This window comes from Sus scrofa, chromosome 1 (assembly GCF_000003025.6).
Source record: "Sus scrofa isolate TJ Tabasco breed Duroc chromosome 1, Sscrofa11.1, whole genome shotgun sequence".
Lineage (NCBI taxonomy): Eukaryota > Metazoa > Chordata > Mammalia > Artiodactyla > Suidae > Sus > Sus scrofa.
Window position 1 is genome coordinate 221420992 of NC_010443.5, and position 14638 is coordinate 221435629.

A 14638-nucleotide genomic window follows, 5' to 3' on the forward strand; every position below is an offset into this window, starting at 1 on the left:
GCAGAGAAAGCTGCACAAAGAAAAAAAGAAATTTGATCTGACCTTTTATCCATAGGTAGGATCTGGTAGAGAGATGAAAGGATGGAGAGCATGCCCAGAAGGGGAACATCAAGAGCAACAGGTGGTGGAGGGAGAGCTGAAGGGGTTACATGGCGCATCCATGAAGAAGAGGCAGACCCAGAGAAAGGATGAGGCTCCATGAGTTCAGAGAAATAAGTTTTAATAGAGCGGGCCAGATTGTTAAGGCCCTTGAAAGGTAAGCAGGTGGTGTTTATATTTGATATAGCAGGCAGCAGGGAGCATTAGCAGGTATTTGAGCAGGAGAGTAATACTAGATCCTCATTATTCATTTTGTACTTGAAAATTTGCATACTCACTAACATGTATGTTTAATCTCCAAAATCAATATTCATGGTATTCAAAGACAAAAAAAAACCTCACACACATTCCCACCCCCAAATCCCCAATATGTTACTACAGGGGAAATCCTCACACCCCCTGTCCCCAAATCCCCAGTTTGTTAGTAATAAGGGAGGTCAATATGTAAGAACTATCAGGACTTCTTTCTAGTCATTCTTCCTACAAAACTAAACTGCTCTGAAAAAAGTTTATTAATTAAAAAAATAAGTGATTCAAAAGGTAGTAATATAAAAACAAATATATATGTAAAAAGGGGAAAAGACGAACTTACTTCCGGTTCACAATTAGCCACTCCCGCGTATAGGTCTGAACACAGTCCCTGACGTGAGGGTCCAATTCAACCCTAATGAGGTGGAAGATAAAAAAAAAAATGTTATTACTGTATAAGCACAACAAAGCAATCCCTTATCATAACCAAGGAAAGAAGTGTGATTTCAAATCCCTATGAACTAAGAATGTGAAGGGCATTCTTATCCACTTCTTTCGAGTGTCTGAAGTATTCCTGAGGCAATAACATTTTTACTTTGATGAGGCAAATATGTTGGCATTTTATGCTTTGTGGGTTTTCTTTATTACAGAGAATCATGTTAGACTATACCTATCCCCAAAGGCATTCCAACACAAGACAGGCAGAACTAGCTGTAATCACGTACAAAACAAGAAGAATAAGTATAAATACCAATCTCTCACAGGGGTAATCTGGGCATATTTTTGCTCATGTGTAACCTTGTTAGGACATGCATGTTTTTCCTCTTTGAAAGCCATAAAGAAGAGAAGCTGTGTTGGGCTCTGATGAGCTGACAGATCCTGGCTTTGGCTGCTGATTGTTAATTTGGGCAGCTCTTGTCTACCTGTAAGGAGTGTGTCATGAGAGATACTCCTGGAGTGCTTCAGAGTCTGGAAATTAGAAATTGCTCATTTTTCACAGTAGCAAAGTTTTTCTTGCTCTTTTTCCACATGTGTTGGTACTATAGTAAATAGGTCTCAATGCTCTAAGTTTGACTTTTTTTGGTTTGTTATAAGAGGGTAAGAATAGAATGCACCTTGTGGGCTGGCTGTTAGTTCTAGATGAAATATTGCAAAACCCAGTGTGGCTCCTGGGCCATGACTAGCCAAATCCCAGCCCCACTCCTTAATAGTTATGCGACCTTGGACCAGTCATTCAATCCTTCTGTGCCTCAGTGCCCCCACCTTAAATCAGTGAGAGTAACTGTGCAATCCTCCTTTGGACAGCTGTGATGAAGATGAAGTAAATCAGTGTGTGAAGTGCTCAGAAGAACATCTGGCACGTAACAAGACCTACCTTGTGAGAGTTCACCCTTGTGTGCCATTCATTCTGTACTAGGGCACCCATGCAATCACTCTCCAGGTATTAACTGAGTTAACATCAATCATAGAACAGGCACTACTATATTCTCATTTTGCAGAGGAATGAGATGAAAAGTTCTTGCTCCAAGTGGGAGAGCTGTGACTTGACCCTAGGCCACTTCCCTGTGAGTGCCAGCTTATACCTGCTACACTATCACAGCTCAACATCAAGTTCTTGGCCAGGCACCAGGGTTCAACAAGAGTCAGCTGCTGTTTAATGATGATGATAGTTTCCTGGGCTTTAATTATACATGAGATTTTGGGGCAATGATTGAAATAGTGTGTTTTAAAGCCATCCAACAGATAGTGGGTTAGTTACCAATTCCAGTGACAAGGCAATATTATACTCAAAAACTGATGTTGAGGGAAAAAAAAGACCTCCTATCAAATTTCAAAAAAATAAAAATCCTCACCTGTTAATTTTCTATAAGTACTTAAATAGGCTTTTCTAAGATTCTGATCTCATTGGAAGACAACCATAAATTTTACACAAAGAAATAAAATTAAATGATTCTCTACCAAAGCTAATAATAATAGATGTCACTCATATGAAGATCCCACGTGAATAAATGACTGACAACAGGGAAAAGTGTTTCCGAAGGATCATCATTTTCTGGGATGTGAGGCTCTTCAAAACGTTAGAAATGACCTTATAGTGACTCTCCTATGTGAATGAGAAATATCTAAGCAAAGAACAAAGGGTCATAATAATACCATATCACTTCCATCCAATCTTCTTAAATTGTGATGAAATAAAATTCAGAGTTGAACTGGAATACCCCTGAGTAATGAGGGCGAGGACTGTGGTTCATGATCTCCTTTCTGGGACTTTTTGGGGAAGAGGAGAAGGTTGAAAATGTCCAGGAGGATGTGAATCTTATTTTGGTTTTGAAAATGAATGCACAATGGATAAACAATGAGGTCCTACCATACAGTACAGGGAACTATATCTAATCTCTTAGGATATACCATGACGGAAGCTAGTATGAGAAAAGAAATATAAATATATATACATATATATGACTGGGTTACTTGGCTGTACAGCAGAAATTAGCGCAACACTGTACAGCAACTGCACTTTGATTAAAAAAAAATTCAAGAAAAAAAAGAAAATGAATGCAAATAAAAGTTCATCCTAAACCTCCAAAGAGGCATTGCTTTTTACACTCTGGAAATAATAGAAGCTTTATCTAAATATAACTCCATCATTTGATGTCAAGGGCTGATGACCACACCTGTGAACACATCAATTAACTCACTCTAGAAACTCAATCCTACACAGCTATTCACATATTCACCCTACAGAGCTCTCCCCATTGTTTTTCCACTTGACAAAACTTTCTGCCAAAGAAGGAATTTTGCCTTATGTATGTTTTTAATCTCAGCATTCAGCACATAGTGGGTGCTCAAGAAATGTGGATTGAACTTAATGTTTGTGACTTGATCCCATCTCGTATATGGAAACAATTAAAATACTTCTGAGTGGAAGCATTCAAGGGTTATTACGAAAAATCCTATCATTTTTACAAATGGAGAAACTGAGGCTTCCTGAGGTGACATGACTGGCCCACAGTCACTGAGCCGCCACCGGGCAGTCTGGCACCACAGCCTGCATTCTTCACCTCTTCTGAAGCAGTCCACTTTGTCCCATATAGCCCTTTAATTGGCTTAGTCCCCACAGGACTTTTTAAAGCTTCCGACTGAACCAATTCAAAAACCACCTACACATGGTGACAGTACCACAGCAGTCACAGAGCCAGGTAATGCTACTTGTTAGAAAAATGCATATTTAGGGCATCTCCCCCTTTACCAAGAAAAATCAAGACAGTCATAATCCCATCTATATATTAAGAAAGCAATTTACCCTTCCTCTGGCAAAGAGGGCTGCAAAGTTCGACATTCCTTTGGCGTGAAAACCACGTCCAAGTCGTCTTCAGTGAAATCTCCCAGCTCCTGGGCAAGTTCCACATCCAGGCTGTTCAGGTGTGTCATCAGAAGTCCTTCAAAGTCCACTGGCTCCACCGGGTCATAAAACTGAGGCTTGGGGCAGAAAAAGGAAAAGGAAGTTTCCACGCGGTTTGGGGGTAAAAGCACTCAGGTGACAGCCCTGCCCTCCCTCTCTCCGTTAAGGGCTTGGCTCTTCAGGTACAGCTAAGTGGAACTGTCTTTAGAAGAGCTGTCAAACAGAAGCAGTGATAGGGAAAGGAAAAGAAATGCAGCGTGGAAAGTCAAGTCAGAACAGGGTGAGTAATTAAAATCACACCCCAAGGCAGAATTTTTCTCTGCTTAATTGCATCTTGATGAGGATTCCTGAGGAGATCCAAAATGAGATCACAAGGCTTTGCTGCATTTTTGTAATTTCTCTTGCAAAAGCTCTTTGAGGCCATGTTTACCAAAATGCAGTGAATTAAGAAGCAATTTTCTAAAAATTCAGGCAAACTCAAGAGACCTTCTGTCTGAGTATTTAGGCGTGGTGTTTCTTGAGCTGTCCTGTACAGTGATTCTTGAAAGCTCTTCATTTGTAATCACAACCCACAGTAAACCAGACTGAGTGGCTGGGATATTCCACAGCAGTGATTTCCAAATGCTGGAAAAGGTGGGCTGACTGGTACCAACTGGGAAGAAATTTTCACTGACTGCAGTTAAATGAGCAAACTAAGCGCAACTGGCTGAGTTTTCGTAAGGCTAAATGTACTGGTTTTTTTGCTCTTCAGTTATATCTTTCCACAGTGGGGGGATAAAAGAAATAATAGCAATAGATTATAATTTAAAAAAATAATTTTCTTTAGCTGATGAAAGAAAAAGTTGGCACTTCAACAAATGCATTTTATCCCAGTTTGTGAAATCCACTTAGACTTAAGGAACTACTTTAAGGGAGTAAAAGAATGACTTAGAGGAGTTCCCATTGCGGCTCAGCGGTAACAAACCCGACTATTATCCATGAGGACAAGGGTTCAATCCCTGGTCCCACTCAGTGGGTTAAGGATCCGGCACTGTAGGTTGCAGATGCAGCTCGGATCCTGTGTTGCTGTGGCTATGGTGCAGGCGGCTGGCAGCTGCAGTTCCAGTTTGACCTCTAGGCTAGGAATTTCCACGTGCCATGGGTGTGGCCCTAAGAAAACCAAAAAAAAAAAAAAAAAAAAAGAATCACTGAGATCAAATTGATGTGTGTAGTAGTAAATAATAATAATAATAATAATAATAATAATGATAATGGCAGCAACTTTAAGATATTCATTTATGGAAGACTCTCCAGAATCATCAACCCAGCAAACACCCCAGATTCTTGACTTGTACTGCCTCACTATGAAACAAGGACAGATCCAAAGGAAGTGCCAACAAAACCGGTTTTTCATCACCCTGAAATATACCAGACAAGACATAAGGCTCCAGATTGGACAGGAGGAACAAAATGCCATGGAAGAGGCTCAAGATTGAATGTGTGTCTTGCCCTGTCTCCTCCCACCTTTGTGTCCCTGGTGGTGAGGGGTGGGGGGCGTGAGTGACATGTAGAAGATTAAGGATGAAACAGAAGTGAGCAACAATACACCTCCTTGTCTGAGATTCTTTTTTTTTTTTTTTTTTTTTGGTCTTTTTGGTCTTTCTGCTATTTTTTTGGGCCACTCCCGTGGCATATGGAGGTTCCCAGGCTAGGGGTCTAATCGGAGCTGTTGCTGCCAGCTTACGCCAGAGCCACAGCAACGCGGGATCCGAGCCACGTCTGCAACCTACACCACAGCTCATGGCAATGCCGGATCATTAATCCACTGAGCAGGGGCAGGGATTGAACCCACAACCTCATGGTTCCTAGTCGGATTCGTTAACCGCTGCGCCACGACGGGAACTCCCTGTCTGAGATTCTTGAAGCAGTTGGCTCACATGATGCCGTATGCCAGTAGGGCCAAAAGGGGCAGGGAGAAGCCAAGAGGCCATCCTTCGGTAGGAGAGAGCAAAGACACTCCCTATTTCCCCAAGGCTCCCACGTGGTGACTGAGGATGGGATTGGGAACCTGGAAGTCAGCTAAGGAGAAGACTGCGGTCCTTACAGGGGCCTCTCACAACGAAGCAATGGGGACCTACAGGGGCTCAGAGAGCAGGAGATCAACCTATGCAGGAACCAGGTGGGAACAGAGTTTGCAAAAGGACACTGTTGACCTCTGCCAGAAGGAACAGTGAGCAACATCCATGCTCAGAACAAAACAAAGCAAGCTAAAAAATCTGCTTCAGGCTTGTGTAAGATCATCCCCGAAGGAGAGGACTTTCCTGCTCCTCATAACATGGCGCAGAGGTCAGGGCCAGGGTCACTGAAATGACTTCAACTCGAAATGAAGAAGCTGCACTGTTTGCACAGTCATCTTTACTAATGTAAAGTTTATTCCCTTGCGCTGATTGTTGAGCACTGTGCACCAAGAAACTGTGCTAGATCATTGCATACGCCATCTCATTTAATTCTCACTAGAACTCTGTGAGGAACATACTTTTTTACTATCCTCCTTTCATAGATAAGGACATTGAAGTATAGAATTTAATAATTTGCCTATGGTTACATAGCTGGGAAGTTTCCCATCTGGAATTCAAACCTTGGCAGGCTCATAGTATTGTTTTCTCTTGCAGGCTTTTCAGAGAATCTGGATTTTCAAAAATAACTGAAACGCAAAGCAGTGGTAAGTGTGTTTAAAAGAGGGTAAAAAAAAAAAAAATCCATTTACCACCACGTACAAGTTCCACTCTGAACTTTCTTGAGATTGGCTTCTCAAAGTAATAATAGTGAAGTAATTAATTAAAGAAATAATGAATGTAAATTTATCATAAAGAATATCAATTATTTAACCAGAGGCATGGAAAATATACACTGAAGAATTATATTGAAGCACCATTTGAGACAATGTGACACTAACACTGATAACAATGAGTAGGAGCTTCTACGGAAAAATGGCATTTGTGTGAAATCATCAGAGAGAAAAAAACTGAGGTCTAGCCACATATTATACTTGTCATGTTTCTAAAATTCAAAGCCACAAGAAATTAAAAAAAACCTGGCTGGTTATGGCACTTGTTACCTATAGGATAGCCTGCCCAAGAGCCAAGGGTAAAGGTCAGCAGCATCCTTCATTCAGCAATTATTTGCTGAACATCTACTAAATGCAACTCACTGAGTTGTTCCTTAGGGATTCAGAAGAGTGAAGGGAGTTACTTTCATGCATCTTTCCATAGATCTTGAGTCAACCATAAGATGGTAAACTTTGCCACCTTCTCACATGTAAAATAATGCTTTCTTTGGAGGGAGGAATGATGACAAAGAATACAGTATCATCATTTAGCACTAATTGTGCGGCAAAGTGCCAAATGCAATATACACAACTGATCATTAAGTCATAAACTCTTAAGGTCTGAATCTATCAGGACTGAATAGGCAATAAAAATAAACCATCATGATAGAATTGCTGAGAATCATTCTAGCACTACATACAAGCTGGCATTTAATAGCTCATCACCCCCTCCCCCTTCTCTGCTGAAACTAACAGGGGAGGAAATTGTTCCTTCCAAAAGTGATGTAAACTCGTCCTGCTGTTGGCAAGTGGGTGGAGATCCCAACTGCTGTTAACTAGGCCTTGGAGCAAGTTATTCCTCTTGCATATTCAACTAATAACCAGGAATCAAAGGAGATTTCTGTTCTCTAAACTACCTGAAGTCTGAATCTCAAGAGTAGGTTTATCATGAATCAATCAACACACACGTGCATATACATACATGGTGCTGTTTAGGGATAAATAAAGGGAGAAAACAAATATTGAAGAGAGTTATGGTGGTATTGCATTCCATCGGGGGCTGAAGTTTGGGAATGAGGTGGGAGGGGGATGTTCTAAGGTCAGTCCATTGGGCCCTTGGGAGCTTAAAAGCCAAACATAAAAATTTACTCTTTTTGGAGTTCTCCTGTGGCACAGGGGTTAAGGATCTGGCGTTGTCACTGCAGTGCTCTGGTCACTGCTGTGATGCAGGTTTGATCCCTGATCTGGGAACTTTCACAGCCAAAAAATTTTTTTTACTATTTTTGTTTTCTCTGTTACTGAATTATATGTGGCCTCCTAGTCTGTGGACTCAAGACTACTTTCAATGGCAAAAGTAATTTCAAGGTCACTTTATACAATGAATCATCACATCTAACATTCGTTAAATAATATAAGAAAAATATCCCTAAGTCAAATAAAAATAAAAACAACAACAACAACAAATTTTAAAAAACAAAACATATTAGAGATTCCATCATGGCTCAGTGGTTAACGAACCCAACTAGGATCCATGAGAACTTAGGTACGATCCCTGACCTTGCTCAGTGGATTAAGGATCCCGCATTGCTGTGGCTGTGGTGTAGGCCAGCAGCTGCAGCTCCAATTTGATCCCTAGACTGGGAACCTCCATATGCCATGGGTACAGCCCTAAAAAAAGCAACAAACAAACAACAACAACAAAAAAACTTGACTGCAAATTATCCTAAATCAGGCTTTGAGTGTGATGGCTTTTGAGGTGTCAACCTGGTTTGGCAGAACTTCATTCACCTGAACTCCCTTCCCAGTATTTTTTCAGACATGGTGGGCTATCAGGGTTTTCTCTTGCCAGAACTGGAGGACAGAAGGGAGGCTGCAGCAATTCTATAGCATACATACACCTGCTCATAGAATCAAACACGAATTTAGGTGCTGCTGTGAGGGATATCCCCAGGTAATTAAAGTCCTTAACTAGTTGACTTTAAGTTAATCAAAAGACAGCCTAGCCTGGGGGCCTGACTTAACCAGCTGGATGCCTTTTCAAAGAAGACGCAGGCTCTCTGGAAGATCAGGGCTCCAAGCTTCAGCTCATGCCTGTGGAGTTCCAGCTTGCTGTGATCTTGCCTTCCTGATTGCCCCATGGACTTCAGGCTTGCTTAGCCAGTACCACCATGTATAAGTCAATTTCCTGTAATTGATTCCTTAATACACATGAAGATGTATCTACTACTGGTTCTACTGCTCTGGTTGAACCTGGGCTAATATACCCATTTTCACTCATTCAACAAATACTCATTGGGGTCCTAAGCAGACCTGCACTGGGTGAGAAGACAAAGAGACCAGTACATTGCCCTCAAGCAATTTCCAGCTTCTTTCTAGTGACTTGTGCGGTAATTCTTCCTAGTTACTTTTTCAGAGGTCTGGTCAATAGAAAACTAGAAATACACAAAAAGACTATAAACACTAAAAGCTTAAATTATTAACACAAATATTCTTTTTTTTTTTCTTTTTATCGTCTTTTTGCCATTTCTTGGGCTGCTCCTGCGGCATATGGAAATTGCCAGGCTAGGGGTCGAATCAGAGCTGTAGACACCAGCCTACACCAAAGCAATGGGGGAGCCAAGCCACGTCTACAACCTATACCACAGCTCACGGCCACGCCGGATCCTTAACCCACTGAGCAAGGCCAAGGATCGAACCCGCAACCTCATGGTTCCTAGTCAGATTCGTTAACCTCTGAGCCATGACAGGAACTCCACAAATATTCTTTTAATGAAGAGTATTTCAGTTTTGGCTTGTCCTCTAACACACATCAAGACTAGTTCTCTTGACATGTGGTAAGAATTTATTCTGAAACTGAAAATTCCTATAATACCAGAATGATGTCTGTTTAATCTATGTATCTCCTAGCACTGTACATGATGTATGTGTGTATGTAATAACACAATGGCAGTAGATTAAAATAACAAACCTGGACAATATTTCACAAATAAGGATACTGAAAAACAGAGATGCTGAATGACTTGACCCAAATCACACAGGTAATCACAGAGGACCTGAGTCCTTGTTCTAGCACTGGGGAAGCTTCATGCCACTTTGGCGGGGTGGGGGTAGAGGCATGATGCTTCCAGGTGCACTGGCCTTATACCCTAATGCATGTTCACCCCTATAGTGGGTGATCCTCAAATCGACTTGGCTGTTCATAACGGACAAGTCCTGTCAAATCACCCAAGACGTCCACGTTACCAAATTCAATGGCTGCTGCTTATTCCTAGTTTATCTCTAGCGCTGGACATGGTTAATCACTCTCTCCTTCTTGAAACATTTTCCTCACATGGAGGGTGACCAACCGTCCCAGTATGTCCCAGGCTCTCAAAGTTCACATACCAGGAAACCCCTCAGTCCCAGGAAAATTGGGACAGTTGTTTATTTTGCCTTTGGGACACCACTTTTTCTAGGTTCTCCTTTGCAGTGTCCTGGGGTTCAGGCTGAAAAGAGCTTTTCTTCCCAGTCTATTTCCATACGACCTCAACCAGGCCCATGACTTTAAATACCTTCTATTTTTTCCTTTCAAAATTACAGTTACATTCCTGCAGCCTCAACTATTGCACTGTCATCCATGTTGATTTTTCTAATCATATCCCAGCATCACCACTTAGTGATCTAACAGGTCTCTCAAACATTCAACACTACCTCTTAATTTTCCTGCTAATATGCTCTTCCCAAATCTTCCAAGTCTCTGTATTTCAGCAAGTGACAATTCCACTCCACCAGCTTCCCAGGCCAAAATGTTTGGAGTCTATGTTGATTTCTCTTTCTCTTACACCCTACATATTATCTGTCAGAAACTCCTACTCACTTTACTTCTGAAATATATCCAGAATCTAACCACTTCTCACCTTTTATATTCCAAAGTACCACCACTGTTTTCTCAAGTTACTCTGACAATTTTCTAACTGCTCTCCTCACTCCAGTCTATTCTCCACATTGCAGCCAGAGTGATCTTTATAAGAAGAACCCTATAGGCAGTACCTATACTAAAAAGTCAGATCGTGCCAAGCCTGTGCTCCCAGTGACTTCTCATCTTAATCAAAGTACAAGCCAAAGCTCTTCTTTGGTCTCTGAGGCCTATGAGCCAGCCTTGATTCCTCCACAATCTCATCTCCTACTGCCTACTCTGCTCAGCTCACAGTTGGCTTCCTTACTGTCTGTGGAGCATGTCACACACTCTTGCTCCGGGGATTTTGAACTTGCTGTTCCTTCAAATGTTCTTCCTTCAAATACCTGTTAAGTGAATGCAGAATTTTTCCTAATGGTCTTCTTTCCAGGCCTCCAGGCCTTGAATAGAGCCCCTCTTCTGTACCACTCTCTATTTTCCATCCATGTTTTGTTCTTCAAAGCACTTATTACCCCTTGATATAGTCTACATACACTTATTTGTCTATGTCTCTCATTCTAGAATGTAAACTCATGAAGATGGACATTTTATTACATTCATTGTTGTATCCCCCGATCCTAGAAAACTCTTGGCACAGAGTGATACCTAATACATATTTCTTGAATGAATGATTACCTAAGACAATCTTCTTGGCTTTCTGTTATCTTTAAGTATGCAGGGCAGAAGATGGTGAAGTCCTTCTGGCTTCAGTATTTCAAAGTGTTTTACTAATCTGTCCTCCACCTCGCTTATTTGTTCTTCTGCCTCCTGTATTCTGCTGTTAGCTGCTTCTAGAATGAAATTAGAACATCCCCTAAGACCATACACTAAATAAACTCCAAATGGATTAAAGACCTAGATATAAGACCAGACACTACAAAACTCTTAGAGGAAAACATAGGCCAAACACTCTCTGACATAAACGACAGCAACATCTTCTCAGATCCACCTCTTTAGAGGATTGACAGTAAAAACAAAAACAAACAAATGGGACCTAATCAAACTGAAAAGTTTCTGCACAGCAAAGGAAACCCTAAACAGCACAAAAAGACAACCCACAGAATGGGAGAAAATCTTTGCAAATGAATTGACTGACAAAGGATTCATCTCCAAAATTTATAAACACCTCCTACCCCTCAATACCAAACAAACAACCCACCCCATCAAAAAATGGGCAGAAGATCTAAACAGACACTTCTCCAAAGAAGACATACAGATGGCAAAAAAAAAAAACACATGAAAAGACGTTCAACATCACTCATTATTAGAGAAATGCAAATCAAAACCACTCTGAGGTACCACCTTACACCAGCCACAATGGCCATCATCAAAAAGTCTACAAACAATACGTGCTAGAGAGGGTGTGGATTAAAGGGAACCCTAGTACACTGTGGGTGGGATTGTAAATTGGTGCAACCACTGTGGAAAACAGGATGGCAATTTCTCAGAAAACTAAACATAGAACTACCATTTGACCCAGCAATCCCACTCCTGGGCATCTCTCCAGAGAAAAAAAATCATGATTCGAAAAGAAAAGACACATGTACTTTGATGTTCACTGCAGCACTATTTGCAACAGTCAAGACATGGAAACAACCTAAATGTCCATCGACAGAGGAATGGATCAAGAAGATGTGGTACATATACACAATGGAATATTACCCAGACATTAAAAGGAAAGAAATAATGGCATTTGCAGCAACATGGATGGACCTAGAAACTATCATGCTAAGTGAAGTCAGTCAGACAGTGAGATACCAACACCAAATGCTACCCCTTAACATGTGGAATCTGAAAAAAAGGACACAATGAACTTCTTTGCAGAACAGATACTGACTCTTAGACTTTGAAAAACTTATGGTTTCCAAATGAGACAGGTTGGGGGGTGGGGGGATGCGCTGGGGTTGTGGGATGGAAATCCTATAAAATTGGATTGTGATGATCATTGTACAACTATAAATGTAATAAATTCATTGAGTAAGAAAAAAAATAAAAAAGAAAACCAAAAAAAAAAAAAGAAAAGAAAAAAGAAAAACCAAAAACCAAACCAAAACAAAGTGCTTTATAGCTTAGATTAAGGAGTACTTTCCTGCTTTCATTATGGCAATTTTCCACTGATGCCACTAAGTGGAAGATGCTGACTTGCTATAATGAGCATCAATGTATTTTTACCAAGACGGACTAGATGCCCCTGCTTTACAATGAAAGTAGTGAAACTCCTGCTCTCCATGCAGGGTGTCACTCTTTCATTTTGCATTCCATCATGAATTTGCATGAAAATTATACTGAGATCTTCATTTTTCATCATGTCCCCTCCAGTGAAGTCAATGAAACCTAAGGATAGCCCAACTTCTTGAAAGATGAAGCACAAAACAGCATCAGAAAAATAAGAGGAACATGTTTATCAAGTGATCCACCCTTTGGGTCATCCTTACTGGTAAAACAAAAAGGTTGCTTTATTCTATGTGACAAAAATGAATGCTTTCTAAGGTATGAGGTCTCCCCCTCCATAACTGTTATACACAAACATGTCATGTAACCATGGTGATTTGGTTTCTATCCAGGAAGTGGCTTTTTTATATCCTTCTCTTCAGCCAGAAGCATTATGGTCCAGATGCTTCATGCCATTTTACTTAGAAATTTACCTATTTTCATCTTTCCCTCCCTTTTGGCCACACCTGCAGCATATGGAAATTACTGGGCCAGGGATCAAATCCAAGCAGCAGCTACCACCTATTCCACAGCTGCAGCAACACTAGATCCTTAACCCACTGTGCCACAACAGGAACTATTAGTCTCATTTTTAAAAATAAGATTTTTCCCTCTATAAAAATGTAGGTTAGTTTATTAACCCATGAACACAATATCTCAGATTCTTTCTATCTTTGAGCAAAGAAGACCTACCTTTCTTTTCTTGTGTATTTCACTATCCTTTCTACTTTGAATAATGAAAAAAATCTTGTTAACATTTTACAGTTTCATCCTAATGAAGACAGTTGATATATATATATATAGCTGTTTGCCTAGGGAGGTGACTGGCAACAAAGCAGGTCTTGGTCAACTCGTTCACATGGCTGTGGCAATGGAGAATTCGAAGGCCAATGGGTGATGCTACACCCAGGTGATTCCATTCACAAGTCACTCTCTTTAGCACTGGCCACAAAGGACTCTGGATAGGAGTGTTATGAGAGTCATATAGACCCAGTGCAATTTACCATCATCGCATTTGTCAAAAAACTCAGCTCCTAGAGTTCCTGCTGTGACTCAATGGGATCAGTGGCATCTCTGCAGTGCCAGAACACAGGTTTTATCCCTTGCTTGGCACCGTGGATTAAAGGATTCGGAGCTGCGGCAGTTGTAGTGTAGGTCACAACTATGGTTCAGATCTGATCCCTGGTGTGGGAACTCTACCTGCTATGGGCGGCAAACAAAGAAAACAAAAACAAAAACACAAAAATCCCTCTAACTAGTGGATCCTCTTCACATTCAAAAATGCAACATTTTAGAAGTTGCCATCATGGCTCAGTGGTTAACGAATCTGACTAGGAACCATGAGGTTGTAGGTTCAATCCCTGGCCTTGTTCAGCGGGTTAAGGATCCGGTATTGCCATGAGCTGTGGTGTAGGCTGGCAGCTGTAGCTCCAATTAGACCCCTATCCTGGGAACTTCCATATGCAGCTGATGCGGCCCTAGAAAAGGCAGAAAGACAAAAACAAAAAAATGTAACATTTTAAAATAATTCATATAATTTGAAAATGCATGTATTTCCAATCATCACAGACAACATTTATAGTAAGTTAAAAAAACCAAAAACCTAGTAATACCACACACACACAGAATCAAACACATCCTTCTTTTCACTTAATTTATCAGATTTAAGGCAGAATCCACTTTATTTATATAAAAATATATCCAAAGAATTAGCAAATAGTCTTCATTTACCACACTTTCTGAAATTCAGAGCAACCAGGACAACAAAAGAAATTTACCTTTATGTTCTTTCTCCTATTACGAGACCTCTACCTATGTAGGCTCTTTAAATGATCCTCAACCTAGACAACATGTTAAAGTCCCAGGGAACTTTAAAATACTGATAACCTGGACCCCAAACCTAGGGATTTTGATAAAATTGTCTTATGGTATGTGT

General features: G+C 40.7%; 1 protein-coding gene across 1 annotated transcript in view; it reads right to left on the reverse strand.

Annotated features, from left to right (window-relative positions):
- DOCK8 (dedicator of cytokinesis 8) overlaps positions 1-14638 on the reverse strand; it is a 234119-nt gene that overhangs the window by 163221 nt on the left and 56260 nt on the right. Inside the window, 2 exon segments of the mRNA XM_003121929.6 lie at positions 692-763; positions 3653-3828. Of these exon segments, the coding sequence (XP_003121977.3) occupies positions 692-763; positions 3653-3828 (248 nt within the window).